Here is a 27,162-nt window from a genome sequence, read left to right as displayed (position 1 = left end):
CGCCTGCCTGGTAGTTTAGAATTGTACATGAGATCGTCATCTTCTCTCTTACCAACTAATCCAACACTGATACAGAATTAGCCAACAGAAAAATGAACCACAGTCATTTCTTCTAAACTGCAACATATATGTTCTTCCCAAACCTAGTGGTATGCTAATGACTTAAGAGTAAGTCACAGGAAGAAAATAAAGGGCAGCCCATTCAAAACCTCTGTAATATAACAAGAGTTCTAGCACAATCAGTAGCAATCCTAATAAAAGATGTGGTTTTAAAATGTTAAGTTCCTAATAAAATATGCAGCATTTCTATCTTTAGAAAAATGTGTGCTCACATCTTGATTTCTAAATATCACACTTTAGAGTAACAGTTTACTCCAAGGCTGATCAGAAAAAATAAAACCACGGAACATTTATCTGTACTAGTAAACAGGAAGTGCTCAGGAACTGATGAGAAGGTATGGCAGAGAGGAGGAAAATGGGGCTCTGCCCATGCCACCCCCCCCCACCCCCGCCCCCCAAGTAGGAACAACTAATGAGCTGGCATCTTCTGCAGAACTCTAGAACTTGGTCCAACATTTCTAAGTATCAGGTGAGGCTTGGTGAGGCAGGGACACAGCTGTGCAGCCAGAAAGATGACTCTCCTGCCCACCTACCACCACCACCCCTGCCCCCACACCTCAGATCAGCTACCAAATGGGTGACAGCCTGCATTCCAGGCCAGTGGGTTGTTCTCAAACAGCTGCAGAGTGGGCTTCACCTACTGGACAGAGGTCTGTAGGAGGGTTTCGAGGGGCATCCTCTTGTCTCCTGGACTCACATCAGTCATGGGCCTGGGCAGCCTCCCAGATGGCTCATGCCGAAAGCATTTAAAGGCACAAGTCCAGGGGCGCCTGGGTAGCTCAGTCGGTTGAGCATCGACTTCAGCTCAGGTCATGATCTCACAGTTCGTGAGTTCGAGCCCTGCATCGGGCTCTGTGCTGACAACTTAGAGCCTGAAGCCTACTTCGGATTCTGTGTCTCCCTCTCTCCCTGCCCCTCCCCCACTTGCTCTTTCTCTGCCTCTCAAAAATAAAGAAACTTAATAAAAATAAATAAACGCAAGAGTCCTGGCTATAGCCAGCTGGAGCAAGAAACAACAGTCAAGGTGAGCAGCAAACTGAGACACCTGGGAAAGAAGAGGTTGAGAAAGGAGAGATGTGTGGCAATGAGGGCTTCTAGAAGCTTCCGTGCATGCCAGGAAATGACGTGTGCCCTGGGTGGGTCACAGCTTAGAAAAGGTGGAGAAGTCCCTAGGCTCTCACCATGGATGGGCCTGCGGGTTCAACAGAAATGAAGTGAAGGCTGAGGCAGAACCGGAACCAGCTTGGCTGAGCAGTGAAGGCATGCTTGATAAAGAGCCAGTCTGCAAAGACTGGGACAACATTGTTTTTCCTCTTTTTCTTTCTCCCCACCTCTTTTTTTGTTTTTTTGTTTGTTGGTTTGTTTTGTTTTTTCAGCTGCAGGTGTTTTAAGCAAAGTGAGAAAATACACCTAACTTCTAAGTTACTGGAACAGAGAACAGTGGCCACACATGACAAGGAATACATACCTACTGATACGGAAAAGTCAATAAAAAGAGCACACAAGAAACAACACAAACTCTGGGGTGAGGGGAAAATTTGATTCCCAGAGCTGCTGATTATATTTTAAATGCCCAGTTTTGGGGTGCCTGGGTGGCTCAGTCAATTAAGCATCTGACTTTGGCTCAGGTCATGATCTTGCAGTTCATGGGCTCGAGCCCCCGCGTCTGGCTCTGTGCTGGAGCCTGCTTGGGATTCTGTGTCTCTCTCTGACCCTCCCATCTGCTCCTGCTCAAAAATGAACATTAAAAAATATGTCCAGTTTTCATCAAGTAATTGTAAAACGTGCAAAGAAACAAAGTATGGTCTACTCACAGGAACGAGAAATTAACAAGCTGTCACCATGAGTCCTACCTCTCTGGTCGCTGGGGATGGATCAAGAGTGTGCCACTCTTGGTGGGCAGCTATTTGAGACTACATTTAAACACAAACTCCAGCAGAACCCCAAAGGCTTGGGAGAAGAGCCTGGTTAAGTCCACTCGGGAGGCTGTCTCTAAGAACTAATGTGGGAAAAGCCAAGAGAGATTTGAAAAACAGAATGAAGAGAGACGTGCTTTTCAATACGTGGCAAAACATTACAGAGACAGAGCAATGAAAACATGGTTTAGCTCATCACAATTCTAAAAGAGGTCTGTAAGACAGAAACAAACAAGCCAGAATCAGAGTACTTACAAGCTACGAGTTAGGACTGGCTGCAAATAGGAGAAAACCCAAGATAACCAAGCGGCTAGCAGCTCCATCATCCAAACCAGCCAACCGCTGGCCTGCGATGTCTATCAAAGCCCAAGCAGGAGCCCCTGTCGAGTCTCGCTGGCCTTAGATTAGGCATCCATCCCAGGAACTAAACTGGGCTCACAGGGCGGCTGCTGTGACTGGCCTGCCAGGGAATGTGCTGGCTCTGGGGTATCAGCTTCCCTTTCTAAAAGGATGTAGGGAAGAGCACTCAGCACACAAAAAGGAAAACCACTCAGGGTGCCTGGGTGGCTCAGTTGGTTAAGCGGCCGACTTCAGCTCAGGTCATGATCTCATGGTCCGTGAGTTCGAGCCCTGCGTCGGGCTCTGTGCTGACAGCTCGGAGCCTGGAGCCCATTTCAGATTCTGTGTCTCCCTCTCTCTCTGACCCTCCCCTGCTCATGCTCTGTCTCTCTCTGTCTCAAAAATAAATAAACGTTAAAAAAAAATTAAAAAAAAAAACACTGCAAATGATCATTTAATCCATGATAAAGACAGTATTTCGAGTCAGGGACAAAAAGATGAGTGGCGTAGACAACTAGCAGTTCATTAGGAAAATAAAAATCAGACACATCAAGCCACATCTTGTCAAGAAAAATGGAAAAGATCAACGAATGACAATTTTTTAAATGTTGTTTCACATAAAGAATACTTGGTATGTAACTGGGTTGCAAAAAGAATTTTCCTGTGCTCCATTTCTTTCAGACAAGAAATAACAGTACTTCATCATTGCATGGAAATTTATAGGGCACAGGGCAGTCACTGAATCATTTCCTCAAAAGAAATCATTCTTGCTCCCAAATTCCTGTATCTAACATATGTGAATTACATAATAAAAATGAAAAAAAAAAAGTATACCTCCGCAATATTAGGATGCTTTATAGCTCCAACGAACAGAAGTCTCAAGTCCAACAGGCGTAAGGAATGTGAACGACCTTCACCTTCCGGGTACAGAGCGGCTTCCGAGCTGGTGAATTCACCATCCGTGTGCTCCCTGCCTGTGGTTCTGCCCTCCCTCAGCTCACCACCCTGACCTCAGCCCTGAGTCACAAGACGCAATCAACAGGTATCCAGATGGACAATGCCATTCTGCCCTGATTCCTCAATGAAGAATCACCCCAAATACTTCCCTAAACATCCTGTTGGCCAGTGTTTGGTCAGACTCTCAGCCCCAAACAGCCTCTGGTGAGGGAGGAAAACCAGGCCACACCAAGGCACTGCCACGAGGAGGAAGGGCTCAGCAGCTGCCGACCTGCTGTCTGGACACTGAGTGAGGAAGGAGACAAGGACAGGACACCGTCTCTGGCGTCCTGTTGCGCACGTGGCCCCTGGGTCCCTCACACGAGAACTCTGTCGCTGTACATCTGTAGGCACCCCAAATACTGTCAGGAGCAGGAAAGAGAAGGGTATTTTCTACACACGCCTGTCTTCAGTGTAACAAACACTCTGTTTTGCTAACAGAGCTGCACCCTGCCTTTGCACACTTAATGACTGTGTTCTTATTAAATCAGCTAAACCCAAGACAGGCAAACACTTTTTTTTTTTAAGGTATTGTTTGCCTTCTTTATTAAAGAGCAGATCAGTAACGATGGGCATCACTATTTATAAATGCCAAAAAGAGAGTGAGAGAATAGATAAGTAGTGAGGTACTTCTCCAAAAGGTTTAACGAAATTTCTCAGAGCTCTGTTAAGAAAAGTAGAGTGGACATCCGTGTCCCGACCACTATGTTCAACACTCACTAAGATCTTGCTACTTTCTGCTTCATCTACTTATGTACGCATAAGCTGCACTTACGTACTTCAAAGCTGCAGACATCATGACAGCTTACCTTTCTGTTCCGCATGGCATCCTAGAAAGATTCCCATCCACAACCACCATTATCACACTTCGGAAGAGTAACTAATTCTGTAATATTACCGAATACCATTCCACATTCAAATTCCTCTCAATGACTCCAAAGTACATACGTGGATGTCTTCTTGAGCTGGATGTTTTGGGGATCCGATCAAGGATCACACACTGCATCTGATTATGTCTTGTTAGTCTCTTTGGATTGAAAGAGTCCCCCTGACCCTTTCTCTCTTTTTAAAAATGACATTGGCTTTTAGAGATCAGGCCAGTTGCCTTGGTGAATGCCCCACAGATTTCGCTGATTGATTTCTCCACTGAAGCTGTTCCTCTCTTCTGTATTTTCTGTAAACTAAAAGACTAAACGCTTGATTAAAACCATATTAAATATCCTGCCAAGACTATGCCCCAGCGCAACGTACGTACGTACCTCACACTGCATCTCAGCAAGAGGCATACAATGTCACCCCTGGTCAATGGGGGTGAACAATCATTCCATTGTGAACGTTACCTTTTACAGGGTCAGTGAGGAAGATGTCTGTGGGAGATTCTCTCACACTGCACAAACTCCCAGTTTCCTTTGTGTCAAATGATCCTGGCATCCACTGATCATCTTTGCCTAGATGCCCTAGGGGTTACAAATTAGCAAATTTTCAAATTCTATCATTCCTCCTACATTTATTAGTGGACACTTTTCTGTAATAATCAGCCTTTCCACAACTGTGCCCACTAAAAGGGCAGGGTGGAAATTCTTCTAATTACAGAGTAAGGCGTTTGGGCAAGATTTGTCTCCAATGGTGGAAATGAGCTCAAGCCCCTTTCTCTTTTTCTGTATTGCTGTGGACAGATTTTTTTGTTTATTCGAATGTTGCCATCAGTCATAGTCGGTCTGTTTGGTCATCAAATTACCTCAAATTTGGCCAAGGAGAAACCCTGCAGGCTAGCTTCTGGGACCTCGGACATCTCCCCATTAATCTTTGAGTATTTCCTTGTTTTCTGACACAAGAGGTCCCAGCCTCATCCTGGACACTTCAGGGCCCAGGTCTAGAACCAGCTGTCTCTCCGGGGAGTCCTGGTTCCTTGTGTGGGAAATGCTGACACCATATCTGCTCATCTGTGGGGGGGTGCCATGGCTTCTGGACCCTCAGTGGACAGTTTTAGATATACAACTTCTAAAAAATAATGAGCAATACTTTCAATTCATATTTCTCATTATGGTAAGGTTTACACAAATTCTTGTTTTTATGGTCACCTCTTCTCTTAAACTGGGGGTTTGGGCTCTGGTATCTCCAATGGTTTCTTTTTGCCTTATCTTACAATATACAAAAACTGGATCCAAAATAACACCAGGATTACTAATAAAATTAACGAGCCATGTTTATAAGTTTTTGCAGGTCTTTGTCCTTAAACATATCCCACTGAAAACATACAGTCCTAATTCTGCATTCACAAGTTTCTTGTAAAAATTATTTTCTCTGTGCGGTTACCAATTTGATATAAAGATGACTTCTGTTTTCAATTTCAGAATGCTTTTATTTTCTATTTTTGAATATGTAAATAATTTTACATTTATTCAAAAGTCAAAATTTCATAAAGAGGTGTAACGAAAGAAATGTTGCTTCCATCCCTGACTCTAGCATGTTCACTCTTGCCTCCAATTCATTTCATTAGTTTACGGTTTATCCTTCTAGTACTTCCCTTTGCAAAAATAAGCGAGTGTGTGTGTGTGTGTGTGTGTGTGTGTGTGTGCAAGTTACTTCCCGACTCTTACACTGAATGTAGCGTGATATGTGGTGTTGTGTACTTCCCTTTCCTTAACAGTCTGTTGGGGTATAGTACTTCAAATTTGTCAAACGTATCACTTATAATGCATATTGTACTATAAAAATATAAAAACACACTGGGGGCATTTAGTGTGAGAAATCTGTCCTGATAATTACTAAACCATGGGGAGATACTTCCTACCGACACCAATTTCAACATCTGCTACATAAACCAAACATACATCATGTGTGTACAAAGCCGTCCTTACTTGGGCACCTCAAGTGTCTCATGCTGTCAGCTGCTGCCATGTGCTTTTCCAAAGGCCTCATACTCCCACAATGAACATCTTCAAAATCTGGTACCACGTCAGAATTATGACTTCTAATGCTACATTATCTCTAGAAAAAACAATGTATCCACATATTCCAAATTGATAGAATTCCCCTCAATATTAATTCCTTTCTTCTACAGAGTTTGATTTTTTTCTTTGAACACTTTCGTGTATGTAAAACATTTATATAGTTCCACTCCAGCATCAATTACCTGGTGATCAGTAAGCTGTGACTCTGTAAATGCTTTTATACTTTTGTTGCACTCTGTGATTTTAGCCCTGTGACTGATTTCTCTGAGACACAGGTTAGATTCATAGGTAGACGCTAATATACGGGACATTGTTAGGGCTGTCTCTCCATGTGAGTTCTTTGATATTTAGTACTGTATGACATGGATACCCCCCCCCGACATTCATTCCAGAGAGAGCCCACAAACCCCCGCTCCCTTGTCTTCTGATGCCAATTAAAGACTGAATTTCCATAGGAGAGGGTCTCCACATTATTAAAGTCATAAGGTTTCTCCTGGGTTCTCTTGGCGTGACAAAATTTGACTTCACTCAGGAGGGTTTTCCATATCTGCTGCATCTTTAGGGTATCTCTCTTGTGTGAATTACCTGATGCTTTGTGAGAGTCGATTTCTTGCAGAAGGACTTCCCACATTTGCTACATTCATAGGGCTTCTCCCCCGTGTGTGTGCGCTGGTGAACCGTGAGTGTCGACTTCATACAGAAGGACTTCCCACATCGCTTACACTCATAGGGCTTCTCCCCTGTGTGAGTTCTCTCATGATTAATGAGGTTTGACTTCACATAAAAAGTTTTCCCACATTCCTTACATTCAAAGGGGTTCTTCCCTGTGTGAGTTCTCTGATGGACAGTGAGGTGTGATTTCATACAGAAAGATTTCTCACATTCATTGCATTTATAAGGTTTCTCTTCTGTGTGAGTTCTCTGATGTATGGTTAAGGCTGACTTATAACAGAAAGATTTCCCACATTTGTTACATTCGTGGGGCTTCTCCCCAGTGTGTGTTCTCTGGTGTTCAATGAGGTGTGACTTCTGGAAGAAGGTTTTTTTACATTCCTTACACTCATAGGGTTTCTCCCTTGTGTGTGTTCGCTGATGTTTAGTGAGGTGGGACTTCTGGAAGAAGGTTTTCCCACATTTCTCACATTCATAAGGTTTTTCCCCCGTGTGTATTCTCTGGTGTTGACTGAGGGCTGACTTCATATAGAAGGATTTCCCACATTCATTACATTTATAGGGTTTCTCCCCCGTGTGAGTCCTCTGGTGTACAGTTAAAGTTGACTTATGGCGAAAGGTCTTCTGACATTCGTTACATTCATAGGGTTTCTCTTCCGAATGTGTCCTCTGATGATCGGTGAGATTGGACTTCATGGAAAAGGCTTTCCCACATTCACTACATACGTGGGGTTTCTTTCCCGTGTGATTTCTCTGATGAATATTAAGAAGTGACTTCACATAGAATGACTTCTCACATTCATTACACTTAAAGGGCTTCTCTCCAGTGTGAGTTCTCTGGTGTATGATGAGGGTTGACTTCATATGGAAGGCCTTCCCACATTTGTCACACTCATGTGGTTTCTCCCCTGTGTGCGTTTTCTGATGTTTAGTGAGGGCTGATTTTTTATAGAAGGACTTCTCACATTCATTGCATCCATAGGGTTTCTCCCCCGTGTGGGTTCTCTGATGTACTATTAGGATGGAATTCATGGGGAAGGCTTTGCCACACTCGTTACATTCATAAGGTTTCAAACCGGTGTGAATTTTCTGATGTTTAGTGAGGTTTGATTTCACACAGAAGGCTTTCCCACATTCCTTACACTCATACGGTTTCTTCCCTGTATGAGATACTTGATGGATAATCAGGGCTGATTTATAGCAGAAGGACTTCCCACAATCTGCACATTTATAGGGTTTCTCTTCTGTATGCTTCCCCTGGTGTACGTGCAGCGCTGACTTATAGTAGAAGGATTTCCCACATTCATTACATCCATAGGGTCTCTCCCCTGTGTGTGTCCTCTGATGGTCAGCAAACTGTGACTTCTGTAAGAACGTTTTCCCACACTCATTGCATTTGAAAGGTTTCTCCCCCGTATGTGTTTTCTGATGTTTAGTTAAGTTCGATTTCACACCGAAGGATTTCCCACATTCCTTACACTCATAAGGTTTCTCCCCTGTGTGAGTCCTCTGATGATGATTGAAGTTTGATTTTGCGTGGAAGGATTTCCCACACTCGGTACACTGATAGGGCTTCTCTCCTGTGTGAATCCTCTGATGGACTTTGAGGGCGGAGTTATGACGAAAAGACTTGTTGCACTCACTGCACACATACAGCCTCCTTTCTGACTGTGTCCTCTGCTGACCAGGAGGGGCCAATTGAACCGGGGCTGTGTCACACTCACTAGGCTTCTCTCCTGGGTGAGATCCCAGAGGGTCTGTGGGTTGTGATTTCTGAAAAGTTTTCCCACATTTATTACTTTCACATGGTTTCTCTCCTGTGTGTATCTTCTGGTGCCGAGTCAGATGAGACTCCTGATAAAAACACTTCCCACAGTGACTACATTCAAAGGTTTTCTCTCCCGTGTGAGTTGCAGGAGGTTGAGTGAGATGGGACTTCTTGCTGAAGTTATTCTCATTTTCATTAGATTCTTGGGTTTTCTCCTCTACGTTAACTTTCTGATGTTTTAAGAGGGCTGACTTCTCACACTCTTTGACCTCAGAGTGACTCTTCCTTGTGTGAGTTTCCTGAAGGACTTGGCAGGCTGACTCATCACTGATATTTCCCCCATGTTCTGTACAATCAGGGGATTTCTCTTCTGTTTGAGCCCTTGTAGGTGGAATGATGGCTGACTTATTAAGGAAGGTTTCTCCACATTCATCATCTTCAAAAAGTAGTCCCAAAGTTTGAATTTTGTGTTGCTCAGTAAGGTCCTGAGTCTGACTGAGGGATTTGCTGTCTTGGCTATGTGCGTCAGATTTTTTCCCAGTAGGAATATTTTCTTGATTATTATCAAAAAGAAATTTCTCACATGCAGTAATTTCATCAGAGTTCCTACTTGAATGACTTTTATCACTAATAACGGATTCTGAAACATTTTTCAAACTCTTTCCACATGAGTCATACTCACAGGGTGTTTTTCTGCAAACATTCTCTCTCTTCTTAGTCAGAGATTTTTTGTTAATGAGTGAAACTCGCCACAAACATTTATCTTGGTTTTCCTGGCTTCTGTCTATAAGGTCATAAATAAGAAAAATTAAGTCTACTTTAAAGATGTTAACACATTTCCTATGATTACCAAGATCAAGATAATTAACACATCCATCACCTTATGTAGTTAACACAAGTAGATTGTGCATGTGGTGAGAATGGTCAACATCTACTCTCAACAACTTTCCTCTGTTCTTACTGTCTTAGTCCCCATGCTGTGCATCACACCCCCAGAACTTGAATAAGTCATTTGTGAGAAAAAAAAAAAATCAAGCTGATCTAAGACAACCATAATAGCATTTAGTGCTAAAAGCAATGGAGAAAGAATGACAAATCCTTCAAGACTAAAAGTAAATCCCAATAGTTTCATATGTAGACAAAATGGTACTCAGGTGAAGTAACGCCAGTGAGTCTGAACATGCAAGAATGCAGGTAAATACTGTTTTCATGAATTCTTAAAGAACCTACTAGAAAATGAACTTCAATCAAGAAATGGTAGGGGTGCCTGGGTGGCTCAGTTAAGCGTCCAACCTCGGCTCAGGTCATGATCTCATGGTTTGTGAGACTGAGCCCCATGTCAGGCTCTGTGCTGACAGTGCAAAGTGTGCTTGGGATTCTCCCTCTGCCTCTCTCTCTGCCCCTCCCCAGCTCGCTCTTTCTCTCTCTCTCTCTCAAAGGAAGGAAGGGAAGAGGGAAGAGGGAAGAGGGAAGAGGGAAGAGGGAAGAGGGAAGGGAAGGGAAGGGAAGGGAACAAGAAACAGTAAAATGTAATACAGCAGGAGACTGCTTCTGAGGACTGATTTGTTGAACTGGGAATCAAGCCTGGAAGCAGGGCCTGGCTATGAGAATACAATGAAAACATAAAGAACTTCAGATCTTCAAATTATTCGATGTTAAATTATAAACGTCCCCAAACCGATCCTCCCCAACCCCCCAGCGCAGTTAACACCTCCCACCACCATCATCATGTTGCTCAGATGGAACGCTTGCCTCCCCCCATCACATGCCACATCTGACTCAGCAGCCAATCCTCCTCTCTAAACACGCAGTCCCGCCTCCCCATGTGCACCAGCTCCTTATTCTAAGCCGCCATCACTTCTCATCTGAAGCAATGCAAGCATGTCTCCCCCACTGAAACCCAACAGCCCACACAGCTCACCATCTAGGCTAACCTGACTAGTGCTCTGCTGTCTTTGTGACAGGACTTTACTCCTGCAGGAAACTCCTGCCCAGGAAGCTACAGATTGCAAGTAATTTTAATGTTCAGTTCAGAAGCTTCCCCAAAACCCTTTTTTTTTTTAATTTTTCAAATTATTATTTTAGAGAAAGAGTGCTAGCAGGGAAGACGGGCAGAGGGAGGCAGAGAATCTGAAGCTGGCTCCACACTCGGTGCAGGGCTCGATCCCACAACCCACAATGATTGTGACCTGAGCCTAAATCAAGAGTTAGACGCTCAGCTGACTGACCACCTAAACACCCTTTCCCAGAAACCTTTCAAATAAACTGCTTAACTTTCCAATAAATAATAAACTTTTTCTCCAGGACTCTTCAATCCTTGTTGTGTTCACACATCCTGAACTATTACATTAGCATCCTTACCCAATGGTTATCAAGATCCTGTCTGAAACCATACCCTCAAATCCCACAAATAACCTGATTTCGTTCACCCACCTACAAGGCACTACTGAAACTGTTAGGGTGAGCAATAAATTCAAATGTGCCATATTGGCGGGTGATTCCGGCAGCGTGCTCATGGGGCCAGCCCTGCATACAGTCTCTGTTTCTACTTTTAACCACCAAACTCACACCCATCTCTGATCTTCTTGGACAGTAGTGGCCACGGAAATTCTTCTAAAATATTCTTTTGCAGAAATCTGTTAACAGCTGCCCATTTCACCAAAAATAGAGTCAAAGCCCTTACCATGCCCTGTAAAACATCATCGGGGCTCTGGCTGACTCTCTGAAGTCATCCCCTACCAGTGTTCCTCTCAAATGCATCCTTGCAGCCACAGTGGCCCCCAGAACACTTCCAACAAACACCTGCCACAAGAGCACGGCCCAGGTATTCACTGTGCCTGGAACCCCTAGAATCCACATAACATTCAATTATCTGCTCTAAGGTGGACCTCATCAAAAAGGTATTCTCTGACCACCTTTTTTTTAAAAATTTTTATTTTTTTAATATTTATTTTTGAGAGAGAGAGAGATAGCGTGTGAATAGGGGAGGGGCAGAGAGGGAGACACAGAATCTGAAGTAGCTCCAGGCTCCAAGCTGTCAGCACAGAGCCTGACACGGGGCTCAAACTCACAAACCATGAGATCATGACCTGAGCTGAAGTTGGACGCCTAACCAACTGAGCCACCCAGGTGCCCAGGTGGGGTGTCAGAGAGCACACCCCACTCCATCTGCTTTTAGCCTACTTTAATTGTCTTCATGGGTCTTGTCACCACTTGATAGGTAAATTTTTTAGTTAGATCTATCTTCTCCTGCTAGCTTGTAAGCTCCAAGAGCTCAGGAAGATTGTTACATTTACTGGTTTATCTCCAACACCAAGAACACGAGTGGCACATAGTAGAAATATCTGCAGAAGAATGAATGAATGAATGCACACGTGGGTGGGGGGGACATAAAAAGAAAATACACCATGAAAATGGAGGAAGATGCACACTAGAGAAAGAAACAGAAGACGCTAAGATGACGCAAGCAAGGGCTCAATACTGGGTATCAGGCAGAAAAGGACAGCAGTGGTATTTACAAGTGATGAAGTAGGGCGATTTGGGTGATTGGAGGTCTGCTAGCTCACTGTTCAGCTACTTCCGAAGGCCTCAGGGCCCAAAATAGAACTACTGAGACACACACCAACCTCAGAACCAGCCCATCCGGGACCTGATTTCTGTGGGCTTCATTCTCCATAATGACTAACTCACCTTGATCACCCTGATCTGGGGATTCTCCCCTTGATGGCCACAGCTCTTCTCCTTGCTCCAACTTGAAGATCACCTCTGGTTTGGTGAGGTGACACCCTGTGAGTGGGATACAGGATAAAACTCCTCACGGGCTGCTTGGGTATCAGGGCCCGTGGAGGACGAGGAAGGTGCAGCTTCAGGAGCCACATGATAAAGGTGCCCATTTGAACCTTTCATTAGGGAGGCAGGAACACATCCTTTCTATGCCCAATGCGAAAATCTTTGACCCATGAGATGTACACACATTATCACTAAACACTCCTTCAAGGGCCCACAAACTCTGGCAGCTAAGAACGAAGAAAAGAAACGCATACTATGAGACATTACACAGGAACATCCCTCACCCACTGAGACCAGGTGGCTGTAGTTCTCCAGCATCACGTCCCGGTACAGCGTCCTCTGTGTGCCTGTCAGTTGTAGCCACTCATCCCGGGTAAAGTCCACAGTCACGTCCTTGAACGACACGGATCCCAGACCAGCGCATTTCTGTTCAAGCCAAAGAGATCAGTATTAGGTGACATGAAATAGATATGTGAGAACGAACTCTTAACGTGTTTACTCTGAGAGTTTACGACAAATATTATACATGTTGCCTACTCTGTATCTTGTTTTGTTTTTATTTTGTGGGGTAAACTGATATGACAGGAAAACCGAGTGTATTAACTTATTAATTCAAATAAAAAAACTACACTTCCCACTGTGTTTCTGAAACTGTCCTACCCTGCCAAGAATATTAAGCTAAATCAGTCCTCTTTTCTTCCCCCTGCCCTTAAGGAGCTTAAGCCTTAGTAAGGAGACAAATCACATTTACAAACACTTATCCTGTAATACGGTATTATGAGAGGTGCATGGGAATCATGTACAGTTAGTGTTAAATAAGGGTAGACAATATGGCTCTATTGTGTATTGTCAGGTTGTGCTTCATCTAGCAGGGGATCTTTGTTAATGTGGCACCATTACACAAGCAGAGCCAAGGAGGCATGACAAACACCCAGAAGTGTGACAGGAGAACGCAGTGTAGGACTCTAAGAAGATAAAGTTCTGCAAAGGTGTTCAGGGATACATTACAGGTGAGTCTGGGTCTTAGTCCTATAGCTGAGTGTCTCTAAAATACTGCACCCTCACCCTAGCAATAAATTTTTGAGCACCTCCAATTAATTTATTTATTAGTAAATAATATATACACCCTGTCAACCCATGCAATAATGATAGGCTTAATTTAACTTTTTTTTTCCCTGGCTAAAAGTTAAATGTAGACAATTGACTGTTTCCTTCCTACTGGAGCATCCTAGGCCCTCTATAGGCAGGAGGCAGGACACTCAAGATAATGAGGAGCCAGTAAGGATTGAAAGCAATCACTGTCACAGCTGCAATGTTTACACTGAAACATAAGACAGATCTCAAATCAAAAACTTCCAAAAACCCTACTTTAAAACTTAAGGTACCAGGAAAAGAAGAAATTAAACCAAAACCCAGCTGAAAGAAATAATAATATCAGAACAGAAATAAACAAAATAGAAAAACAACAGATAAAATGAAAATAAAAGCCGATTTTTCAAAGAGATAAACAAAATGGATAAACTTTTACCTAGATGGACTAAGAAAAAACAGCGAAGTCTCAAATTACTAAAATCAGAAATGAAGAATAAAGACATTACTACTAACTTTGCAGGAATAAAAAGGCTTATAAGACATTACTATGAACTACAGTGTGCCAAAACACTGGAAAACCAAGAGGAAATGGATAGATTACCAGAAACACAAAACCTAGCAAGACTAAATCAGGAGGAAAATAGATGATCTGAACAGAACTGTAACTAGGAAGGAGACTGGGTCAGAAATGAGGAATATAGGGACAAATACAAGTCCAGGACCTCATGGCTTCACTGTTTCATTCTATCAAAAATTCAAAGAAGAGCTAAATTACAATCCTTCTCAAACTTTTCCAGAAAACTGAAGAGGACTGAACACTTCCTAACTCATTCTGTGAGACCAGCATCACCATACCAAAGCCAGAAAAAGACACTGCAAGAAAACTACAGACCATTATCCTTTACGTACAGATGCAAAATCCTCAACAAAATTCTAGCAAACCAAATTCAGCAGTATATTAAAAGTACTACATACCATAACCAAGTAGTTTATTCCTGGAATGTGAAGATAGTTCAAAATATGAAAATCAATCAACATCATATACTACATATTGACTGAAGGAAAGAAAACCATACGATAATCTCAACTGATGGAGAATCATCTGACAAAATCCAGTACCCCTTCTTCATGAAAAAACACTCAATAAACTGTGAATAGTAAGAACCTACCTCAACATAATAAAAGTAATACATGGAAAACCCAGAGAAAACATCACATTCAGTGGTGAAAGAAAGTTTTTCCTCTAAGACCAGGAACAAGACAAGGATGCCCAATTTTTGCCACTTCTATTCAATATAGTACTGGAAATTCTAACCAGAGCAATTATGCAAAAAAAAAAAAAAAAAGAGAAGATATTCAAATCAGAAAGGAAGAAATAACATTACATCTATTTGCAAATAGTATGATCTTGTATGCAGAAAACCCTAAAGAGTCCACAAAAAAACTGAGCTAATAAAAGAATTCAGCAAAGTAGCAGGAAGGATACAAAGTCAACACACAAAAAACAGTTCCATTTCTATACACTAACAACAATTTGAAATGGAAGTTATAAAAACAATCCCATTTACAATAACATCAAAAAGAATAAAATACTAGGAATTAACAAAGGAGGTGAAAATTTGTACAATAAAAGCTACACAACACTGCTTAAAGAAATTAAAGACATAACTAGATAGGAACACACCCCACATTCATGGATTGGAGGACATAACATTGCAAAGATGTCAAGATGCTACCTAAAGCAATCTACAGAATCAACACAATCCCTATCAAAATCCCAATGATTTTTTTTTTTTTACAAAAATAGAAAAACTCTTTTTAAAATTCCCATGGAATCTCAAGGGACCCCAAATAACCCAAAACAATCTTGAAAAAGAAGAGCTGGAGGACTCATATTTCCTGACTGTAAAACTCACTACAAAGCTACAGAAATCAGAACAGTGTGGCACAGGCAATAGACAGACATAGACAAATGGAATAGAGAGCCCAGAAATAAAACCTCACATACAAGGTCAGATAGTTTTTTGTAAAAGTGCCGAGACCATGAAGTGAGTAAAAGACAGTTTTTTTCAACAAATGGCACTGGGAATACTGGGTATCCACATGCAAAAGAATGAAGTTGGAACCCTATTTAACACCACAGACAAAAATTAAAGTGGATCAAAGACCTAAATGTAAGATTTAAAACTATAAAACTCTTAGAAAAAAACTTAAGGCAAAATCTTTATGACACTATACCTGGCTATAATTTTCTGGATAGGACATCACAACAAAAGGGTAGGCAACAAAAGAAAAAACAGATAAACTGAACTTCCTGAAAATTACAAAGTCTGTGCATGAAAAGACACTCTCAACAGAGTAAAATGCAACCCACAGAGTGGGCCAAAATATTTGCAAGTAATATATCTGATAAGGTGTTAATACCCAGAATACATAGAGAACTCCTAGAGCAAAACAACAACAAACCACAAACAACCAGTTCAAAAATGGGCAAAGGACTTCAGCATTTTCCAAAGAAGATACACAGATGGCCAATAAACACATGAAAAGATGGTCAACATCACTGATCATTACAGAAATGCAAATTAAAACTACAATGAAATACCACCTTGCACCCATTAGGTTATGATAATACACACACACACACACACACACACACACACACACACACACCCAAGTGCTGGAGAGGATGTAGAGATAGGGGATCCCCTGTGCACAGTTGGTGGGGATGTGAAATAGTACAGCCATTATGGAAGGGTGTGGCAGTTCTGCAAAAAAGTTAAAAACAGAATTACTGCATGACCCAGAAATTCTGCTTCTGGATATAGACCCAAAAGAATTGAAAGCGGGATTGTGAAGAAATGTTTGTACACCTGTATTTATAGCAGCATTATTCACAATAGCTATAATGTGGAAACAACCCAGGTATTCCTCAACAGATGAACAGATAAGCAAATGTGTTATATACACAAAATAGAATATTATTTATCCTTAAAAAGGAAGGATATTCTGACACATGCTATAATATAGATGAACCTTTAAGACATTATGTTAAGTGAAATAAGCCAGCCACAAAAAGACCGATACTGTATGACATCATTTACATGAGCTAAATATATAGGAATATCAAACATAGATATAAATATATAAATATATCAGATATCAGAATAGTCAATATCACAGACAGAGAATAGTGGTTGCCAGAGACAAGAGGAAGGGTTGCCAGAGACAAGAGGAATACAGTTATTGTTCAATGGGCACAGAATTTCAGTTTTATAAGATTAAAAGAGTTATGGGGATGGATGGTGGAGATGGCTGCACAACATTATGAATGTATTTATTTAATACCACTTAAAAATAATTAGAATGGTAAATTTTATATGCCACAATAAAAAAACTGGGGAAAATTGCATTGAAGAGTGAACCCCCATCAAATGTACATGGCTGGAGAAAGACACACTATGCTAATACTAACCAAAAGAAAGCAGGCGGGCCTATATTATTTTCAGGCTCAGCAGACTTTAATAAAAGTTCCCAAGGATAAAGAGAGGCTTTCATGATGATAAAAGGGTCAATTCTCCAAGAAAAGATAATAATCCTCAATATGTATGTGCCTAACAACAAAATGTCAAATATGTTAAAACTGACAGAACTCCAAGGAGAAAGAGGTGAATCCACCGTTACATAGCTGGAGACTTCAACATTATTCTACCAGAAATGGACAGATCCAGCAGGCAAAAAATCAGTAAGAGAGTTGAACTCAACAATACCATCGGTCAACTGGATCTAACATCTATAGACTACTCCATCTGACAGAAGCAGAATACATTCTTCTCCAGTTCACCTGGAACATTCACCAAGACGGACCACATTCTGGGCCATAAAACACACCTTAATTAATTAATAGGAAATAGAAGTCATACAATTTCTGCCCTCAGACCACAGTGGAATTAAACTATACAGCAATAACAGAAAGATAACTGAAAAACTCCAGAATACATGAAGATCAAACAACACACTTCTAAATAACACACGGGTGAAAGAAGAAATCTCAAAAGAAATTTAAAATAGTTTGTACTAAATGAAAAATAAAACACAATTTATCAAATATTTGTGCAATGCAGCCAGAGCAATACAGCAAAATGTATAGCATTTAGTGCATAGTTAGAAAAGAAGAAAGATCTAAAATCAATCACCTAAGATTCCACCTTAGGAAACTGGAAAAAGATCCACAAACCAAAAGTGAATAGAAGAAAAAGAAATAATAAAAATTAGAGTAGAAATCAAATGGAAATTTCAAAAGAAATTGAAAAATTGAAATCAATAGGAAAAAAAAAGTCAATGAAACCCAAAGCTGATTCTTTGAAAAGATCCAAGAAAAAAAAAATCAATAAACCTCTATCTAGGCTTTCTATGAAAAAAAGAGAGGACACAAAGTACTAAGATGTGAAATCAAAGAGAGGATATAGTGATATCCTAGGGATATTAAAAGATCCTAGGGATGTTAAAATAATAATAGAGGAATACAATGAATAACTCTGTCCACAAATTTGATAACTGCGTGAAGTTATTCAAAGACACAATCTGCCAAACACACAAGAAGAAATACACCAATCTAAATAAGTCTATATCTGTCAAAGAAATTGAGTCAATAATTAATAATCTCCCAAAACAGAAAGCACCAAGCTTAGATGCGTTTACTGGTGAATTCCACCAAACACTTAAGGAAGAAATTATACTACTTCTCTACAATCTCCTTTACAAGATAGAAACAGAGAGGGCGCCTGGGTGGCTCAGTCAGTTAAGTGTCTGACTCTTGATTGCGGCTCAGGTCGTGGTCTCAGGTCGTGAGATTGAGTCCGGCATCAGGCGCCATGCTAGTTGGGGAAGTCTGCTTAAGATTCTCTCTCTCCCTCTCCCTCTACACCTCCCTGGTTCATCATGCATGTGCACTCTTTCTCTCTCTCTAAAAAAGAAAAAAGAAACAGAGTGGAATAGTTCCTATTTCATTCTATGTGGCCATCAATACCCTAATATTAAAATAAGACAGACATTCCAAGAAAACTACACGCCAATATCTCTCATCAACGTAGAAGCAAAATCCTCAATAAAATATTAGCAAAACAAGTCCAACAATGTATAAAAAGAGTTATATATCACAACCAAGTAGTATTTTTCCCAGATACACAAGGCTGGTTAAATATTTAAAATCAATTAAGGTAAACCCATTTCATCAACAGGCTAAAGAAGAAAAATCACATGACCACATCCATAGATGCAGACAAAGCATCTAAAAAATGATAAAAACTCTCAATAAACTAGGAATACAGAGAAAGGTCCTCAACTTGATAAAGAATACCTACCAAAACCTACAGCTAACATCATACTTAATGGTGAGGAACTAGAAGCTTGGGAACTGATTGGGAAGGAAGAAATAAGGTGTCTTTGTTCACAGATGACATGTTCATCTATGTAGAAAATTCAAAAGAATTAACAAAAAAAAGTCCTGAAGCTATTAAGTGATTATAGCAAGTTTGCAGAATACAAGGTTAATATACAGCAGTCAACTGTTTTCCCTTATAACGGCAATGAATAAGTGGAATCTGAAATTAAAAACATAATTTCATGTACATTTTCACCGAGAAAAAAATGATACTTGGGGGGCACCTGGGTGGCTCAGTCGGTTAAAGGTCCGACTTCGGCTCAGGTCATGATCTCACAGTTCGTGGGTTTGAGCCCCATGTCAGGCTCTGTGCTGGCAGCTCAGAGCCTGGAGCCTGCTTCCAATTCTGTGTCTCCCTCTCTCTCTCTGCCCCTCCCCTGCTCATGTTCTGTCTCTCTTATAAAAAAAATAAACTTAAAAAAAATTTTTTTAAATGGTACTTGGGTATAAATCTAACAAAATATATACAAAATATGTATGAGGAAAATCATAAATCTCTGATGAAACAAATACAAAACTAAATAAGTGGAGAGTTAGCCCATGTTTGTGGACAGGAGGACTCAATGTTGTCAAGATATCAGTTCTTCCCAACTTCATCTATAGCTTCAATCCTAATCAATCCTAATCCTCCTAATCAAAATCCCAGCAAGTTATTTTGTGGATATCAACAGACTCTAAAGTTTATACATAAAGGCAAAAACCTACAGTGGCCAATATAATATAGAAAGCAAGGAACAAAGTTGGAAGACCAATACTACCTCACCCCAAGTCTTATATAAAGCTGTAGTAATCAAGGCACCTGCTACTGGTGAAAGAATCAATGGAACAAAACAGAGATCCCAGAAATAGACCTCCATAAATACAGTCAGCTGATCTTTGACATAGGAGCAAAGACAGTCTTTTCAACAAATAGCCCTGCAATAATTGGAAATCCACGTGCCAAAAAATTAATCTACATTCAGATCTTACATCTTTCCCCAAAATTAACTCAGAATGGGTCACAGACCTAAATGTAAAATACAAAGCCATACGACTCCTAGAAGACAAAACAGAAGAAAATCTAGACTTTGGGTTTGGAGATGACTTTTTATATACAACTTCAAAGGCATAATCCACAAAACAAAGAACTGATGACCCAGACTTCATTAAAATTAAAACTTCCACTCTGTGAAAGACATTGTCAAGAGAGTAAGAAGACAAGCCACAGACTGAAAGAAAATATTTGCAATAAAAATATCTGGTAAGGGACTGTTACCCAAAATATACGAAGAACTCTTAAAACTTAACAATAAGCGGGGCACCTGGCTGGCTCACTCAGAAGAGCATGTGACTCTTAATCTTAGGGTCATGAGTTCAAGCCCCACATCAGGTGTAGAGATTATTAAAATAAAATAAATAAACCTAAAAAATAAAAACTCCACACTAAGAAAACAAACAACCTGAGACCTTCAGGGACACCTCACCAAAGACACACAGATAGCAAATAAGCATATAAAAAGGTGCTCCTGGGGCGCCTGGGTGGCTCAGTCGGTTGAGCCTCTGACTTCGTTGAGCGTCTGACTTCGGCTCAGGTCATGATCTCACAGTCTGTGGGTTCAAGCCCCGCGTCAGCTCAGAGCCTGGAGCCCATTTCCAGTCCTGTGTCTCCCTCTCTCTCTGCCCCTCCCCCAGTCTCACTTTGTCTCACTTTGTCTCACTCTGTCTCTCAAAAATAAATAAATATTAAAAAAAAAATTTTAAAGGTGCTCCATATATCATTAGAGAAATGAAAATTAAAATACCACCACACACCTATTAGTATGACCCAGATCCAGAACGTTGATAACACCACATGCTGGTCAGGATGGAACACAACAGGAATTTTCATTCAGTTCTGGTGGGAACGCAAAATGGTATAGCTAGCGTGGACAAGTTTGATGGGTTTCTTATGAAACTAAACATACTCTTACCATATGATCCAGCAATCACACTCCTTGATATTCACTCCATGAAGTTAAAACTTGTGTCCACACAAAAACCTGCACGTGGACATTTATTCCAGCTTTGTTCACTACTGCCAATACTTGGAAGCAACCCAGATGTCTTTCAGTGGGTGATGGATAACTACACTGTGGCCCACCCAGACAGCAGGGCATTATTCAGAGCTGAAATGAAATGAGCTATCAAGCTATGAAAAGACAGACAGGAATCTTTTTTTTTTTTAATGTTTATTTATTTATTTTCGAGAGAGAAAGACAATGTGTGAGCAGGGCAGAGGCAGAGAGAGAGGGAGACACAGAATCCAAAGCAGGCTCTAGGCTCTGAGCTGTCCGCACAGAGCCCTACGTGGGGCTCGAACCCACAGACCGTGAGATCATGATCTGAGCTTAAGTCAGACGCTTAACTGACTGAGCCACCCAGGTGCCCCTTCAGGAATCTTAAATGCATACCACTAAATGAAAAAAAGCCTGTCTGAAAAGGCTACATACTGTACAATCCCAACTATATGACATTCTGGAAAAGGCAAAACTATGAGGACAATGAAAATATCAGTGGTTGCCAGGGGGAGGGAGAAGGGAGGGATGAATAGCACAGAGGATTTCTAAGCACAGTGAAAATGCAGAACATAGGTTTAAACTGCATGGGTCTACTTATACTCAGATTTTTTTTCTTTAAATTTTTATTTACTTTGAGAGAGAGAACATGAGCTGGGGAGGGACAGAGAGAGATACAGAGAGAGAGAATCCCAAGCAGGCTTCATGCTGTCAGTGCAGAGCCCAATGCAGGGCTCAACCTCTTGAAGCGGGAGATCATGACCTCAGCCAAAATCAACAGTCGGATGCTTAACTGAGTGAGCCACCCAGGTGCCCCTGATGTTTTTCAATAAATTCAGTACTACAAATATGTTTTCTCTTCCTTATGAGTTTTTAATGACAGTTTCTTTTTCTCTAGCTTATTTATATTGTAAGAATATAGTATACAATACAGGTAACATAAAAATATGTGTTAATCGACTGTTTATGTTACTAGTAAAGCTTCCAGTCTATTAATAGTTGAGTTTGTGGGGGGAGAGAGCTAAAAGCTATGTGTAAATCTCTGACTGAACGAGGTATTGGTGCACCTAATCCCCAATTCGCTCAAGGGTCAACGGTACGCTGTATGATATCGTAATTGGGTATACATGTTACACATTTGTCAAAAACGCACAGTGTGAACACCAAGAGTGAGCCCTAAGGTAATCTATGGACTTTGGATGATTATGATGTATTAATGTAGGTTCATCAATTACAACAGATGCACCTCTCTGGGGGGGGGGGAGGTGGATAATGGGGAAGGCTGGGGGTGGGGGGTAGGAGTACATGAGAAATCTCTGTACCTTCCACTCAATTTTGGTGGAAACCTAACGCTGCTCTAACAAAAACCAAATCCTTAAAGCAACAACAACAAAACTCCACCTTGTATGATCCGAGACAGCATTCAGGGAAGGGAAAGGACACCCTAATTCTCCCGGATGGCCCTGCTGGGTTCCCAGGTAGGATGGTTACCAAGTAAGAGCAGAGTATGGGGCACCTGGGTGGCTCAGTCGGTTAAGTGTTCAACTTCAGCTCAGGTCATGATCTGGCACGGTTCATGAGTTCGAGCCCCATGGCCAGCTCTGTGCTGACAGCTCAGAACCTGGAGCCTGCTTCGGATTCTGTGTCTCCCTCTCTCTCTGCAACTCCCTCCCCCACTCATGCTCTGTCTCTCCCTCAAAAATAAACATTAAAAAAATTTTTTTAAAAAGGAAGTTCTGATATAGGCTATAGCATGCATGAACCCTGAAAACATTTTAAGTGAAAGAAGCCAGACACAAAGGAATAAAGACTGTGTGATTGCACTTAAATAAAATATCTAGAATAGGGAAATTCATGGAAACAGAAAGCAGTTTTGGGTACCTCTAGCTGGGGGGTGGGGGGAGATCGGGGGTTACTGCTTAAGGATTACAGAGATCTGTCTGGGGAGATGAAAAAGTTTTGAAAATCATGGTGATGGCTGCACAACACTGTGAGTGTAATCAATGCCACTGAACTGTATGCTTATGGTCAAATGGCTAAAATGGCGAATTTTGTTATATACACTTTACCAAAATAAAAGAAACGTGAACGGATAGTGCACAAGCATTTGCCAAAGACTGTGAGTTTGAACAATCTGCTGTCCAACTGTGCAATTTAACAAGTTAAAAAAGAACCAGTCGTCCGTTTCTTTCATTCCTCCAGACAGCCTTCGGGTTTTGTCCCCAGATCAGAGCGGACGTTCGGGCAGCTCTCCAGACTCCGACACCACTGTAGTCCCTGATAAAACCTGAGTTCTGACCTCCACTTCCAATGAGAAATGATTACAGGCAACCAGGGGCTCAATGCAAGGTTCTTCACTACCTGAAGAACTTCAAAGACATTTTTTCCAGACTCCAGAGTCACTAAGTCTCTCTGTCCCAGGAAAAAACTGCCTGGTCTCTCTTTGTGGTCACTGAAAATCCTGCGTAGATCAGGAAGCTCAAAGATAAACGTGTGGGTCACCTTTGATGACTGTAGGGTCGGTCCCGTGACCTGCAGCCAACTGCTCGCTGCCTGCTAGACAGATACCACCCACTCATTCTTCATTGGCCCTGAAGTACTTTTCCTCTATTTCCACTCTTCTGCAATAATGTGTGAACACATTTACAAAAACCACAAAACCTGCCGGAAAAAGAAATCAAGAATAAAGAAAAGAAAATAACTCACCTGGGATTTGTTCATTTTCCGTTGTACTCGGAAGAGCATCAAAACCTGGGAAGGCGTACCTGTAAGAGAAGGACAGAGGAACAGGATAATGAGAGCTGGCTGGCCCTGCAGCATCTGGATTCTTGTACAAACTTCTGCACAAAGGCTGGGTAACCTCTGATGGTGGAGAAGAGAAGGAAGGTGACATCCGTCCCTCTGTGACTCCTGCAATGTTTCCTACTGCTTTAACTACGCCGCGTCCCCCAACACAGAAACGTTAAAAACGGAACTATTATTAAGCAAATTCTGGCACGTCAAAAAAATGAAATACAAGGTCTTCATTAAACCTGACGTTGCAGGGGAGAACAAATCCTAAAGATTGTTTTGTGTATCTGATTTACTAGATAACGTTCACCCCCTGGGTAGGAGAATCCTCAAAGCTTTAGAAAAAGGCACAAGTGCCTTGAATGCAGGTCTTCTAAAAACGTGTTTCTTCTAATTGGACTGATGCTTCTCAAAAGGATCTTTTAGGAGTAAACTTGCTTTGATGGGACTGTGAGGACAGCACCAAGCTTGGAGTCAGGGACTCTGGCTTCTATTCGCCTCTTGTTAATCCTAAATAAGCCGTTTCCTCTGTCAGGATCTTTCCCCCACTTCTGCCAGATGAGACAAAAATAGAAAGAAAGGAAAAAGCCTGGCAAACCTTCCCTGAACTACTACTCTTGAGCCTGTAAGATCGGGACACGAGAGCGCACCTCCACAGGCCCGACGCGGTGAAAGCTGCCCAGCTTCTGGAAAGAATCGGTGGAGAACGAAGGGAGGCAAGAGAGCGTTTGGGGTGCGGTTGAAAAGAAAAGCTGCCCGGCTGTAGAACTCCTAGCGTCCCGCCAACCAGGCGACACTTCTCCCCACGGTCTGTCCCTCGCCACCACCTGGCCCCAGCTGCCGGCAAAGTGACTCACAGCATCTGAATGCGGTGAAATCCCCGGAGCCCTGCCCCCCTTTGCTTCTTTTCCGCGTTTCTTCCGTCTTTCTCTTCTGAGGCTCCGACGGGCTCTGATGCGTTCTTCCCGGCGGGATTCCTGCGCCTGCGGCCCGGTCCTTCCTGCCTCCGTGAAGCTGCTTTGTTCCAGGAGAGCCTAGGGGACAGACACCCGCTGGCTGGCACCTTCACCAGGGGCCCCGGACCCGCCTCCCCGAGAACACACAGCGCCTGTCAGGGAGCGCAAAGCAGGGGGTTGAGGACAAAGGCAGGCGGGCCGCCGCGAAGCGCCCTCAGCCCCCGGACAGCGCAGATTTGGGGAGCACCCTCGGCCCCCGGCGGGCAGGACCCCCGCGGCTCCCCGGGGACCCATATTCCACGGACCCAGGTTGACACGAAAGGAGCCCTGGGATGCACACCGCCGCGGGGCGCGCGCGCGCGCGTGTGCGCGCGTGACCACAATACATTTGGGTCCGACGGGTGCACGGCGGGCAGCGCGCGACACCCGGTCCCCGTCCTACCTCCGAGAAGCGGTCGAGCCGCCTCGGCGCCTACGAGGACGGAGACCCCGCGGCGAGCGCGGCTTCCCCCCAAAACGCCGCACTTCCTGCGCGTTCGCTCGGGGCCCTCCAGAGGCGCCCCCATTCGGTGTCGACTCGGCCCCCGCCGGGGTGGCGGGGGAGGAGGGGCGGCCTGAGCGGGCCCCGAGCGAACCCGAAGCCTCCCTCCCCACGCCCCACGCCGCAGCCTCAGGCCGTCCGCGCGGACCACGGTCCGGACCTCCTGGACCCACCGCCCGCCTTCGCGCCGCCGCACCCGAGTAGGGCCCGGGACAGCCGGCACGCTCCGCTGAGGAGAAACGCGCGCCTGCGCACTAAGCACGACGCCGGCCCGGCCACGCGCACCGCCCAGCGCGCGGGACACTCCGCCCACGTGGGGGGGCGTGGCCTGCGCGGGCCCACCCTTTTCCCCGCCCCCAACACCTGGACTCCCTCCCCACCCCGCTCCTACGTCACCCTGACTCCCGCTCTGCCCCTCCCCCACGTCACCCAACTCCCACCCCATCCTTCCCTTCCCCCACATCGCCCCACTCCCATTCCGCCCCCACGTCACCCCCAGTTCCCCATGTTTCCCCCCCCAACCCCAGCTCCGCGACCTCTCCTGCCAGGAGGTGAGGGGCCTCAAAGCCGCCAAACAAGGGAGAGATTCGGGAATACAGATGAAAATCTTAACGAAATTAGTCCTTGCAATCAATTGCCCAGCCAAGCAATTGGATAATAATGAAATAACCTCCAATGATGTATATATATGAATCTTGTTCAATTTAGTTGCACTAGAAAAATAATGGAAGCAATATAAATTTAGACAATTTAAGTGTCTAATCAATGAATATGTAAAATACATTGGGGAAGGGGGTAGCCATTCAAAACTATACTGTAAGGTAAATAACTCACGTGTAACAATGTTCGTGATCCATTTTGGAATCAAAATATACTTGAAGATACAGGGCGCCTGGGTGGCTCAGTGGGTTGAGTGTTCAACTTTTGATTTCAGCTCAGGTCAGGATCCCAGGGCCGTGGGATCTGTGCTGAGTGTGAAGCCTGCTTGAGATTCTCTCTCTCTCCCTCTGCCCCTCTGCCCCTCTCCCCTGTGCACGTACATTCTCTCTCTGATAGATACATGGATAGATAGATGGACAGATAGATAGATTCCAAGATAGAAGATAGGGTCCTTTTTTAATGTGCCTATGTGCTGTAGAGAATATAAACAAATATGTGGGTTTTTTTTTTTTTAATGTTTACTTTTGAGACAGAGCAAGATAGTGCAGGGGAGGGGCAGAGAGAGAGAGAAGGACAGAGGATCTGAAGCAGGCTCTGTGCTGACAGCAGAGAGCCCGATGTAGGGCTTGAACTCACGAACCAGGAGACCATCACCTGGGCCAAAGTCAGACGCTTAACCGACTGAGCCACCCAGGTGCCCCTGTGTTTTTTTAAATACACAAAGACGAACCCACAAACAGTATAGAACAGTGTAGACATTCTGGACATGGTTCATTCACAGGAGTCTAAGAATGGAATTAACATGTGAATATTAATTTAAGGGACACTACCCTGAAATGCTGGCAAAGCATGTCAGCTTTACCATTCTACAATTCCTGTAAACGTTCAATTTACAATTTAACAAATCTGTATTATTTTTAAATTTGGGCTTACTATGAGATTATTAGTACTTGATTACCATTACCTCAAATCTGCACGATTAAAAGACCTATAGGAATATGACAGTACTCTACTATGTGTCCTCTATATTTGTATATAAAGTCATAGGGAAGGTCAGGATGTCTGCACAATTAATTCGTAACAGTGATGTCTC

The 27,162-nt window shown here is 42.9% G+C and overlaps 1 protein-coding gene across 2 annotated transcripts; it reads right to left on the bottom strand.

The window, feature by feature from the left end:
• Positions 1-1,526: 1,526 nt before the first annotated feature.
• On the bottom strand, positions 1,527-25,715 carry LOC106982606 (zinc finger protein 33B). 2 transcript variants are annotated; one of them, XM_053213549.1, is made up of 6 exons: positions 25,606-25,715; positions 24,770-24,946; positions 23,829-23,887; positions 12,839-12,980; positions 12,456-12,551; positions 1,527-9,549 (listed from the first exon to the last, which is right to left on the bottom strand). In XM_053213549.1, the coding sequence occupies exons 3-6, from the start codon at positions 23,865-23,867 to the stop codon at positions 6,884-6,886; spliced, it is 2,943 nt and encodes a 980-aa protein (XP_053069524.1). In that variant the 5' UTR covers positions 23,868-23,887; positions 24,770-24,946; positions 25,606-25,715; the 3' UTR covers positions 1,527-6,883. The 2 variants fall into 2 exon arrangements, with proteins under 2 accessions (XP_053069524.1, XP_053069523.1); XM_053213548.1 differs by lacking the exon at positions 25,606-25,715 and adding an exon at positions 25,311-25,563.
• Positions 25,716-27,162: the final 1,447 nt, after the last annotated feature.

The sequence above is a fragment of the Acinonyx jubatus genome, chromosome E3 (genome assembly GCF_027475565.1).
Source record: "Acinonyx jubatus isolate Ajub_Pintada_27869175 chromosome E3, VMU_Ajub_asm_v1.0, whole genome shotgun sequence".
Lineage (NCBI taxonomy): Eukaryota > Metazoa > Chordata > Mammalia > Carnivora > Felidae > Acinonyx > Acinonyx jubatus.
Note: the sequence above shows the minus strand (reverse complement) of the source record. Positions and strands in the feature narration are given on the sequence as shown.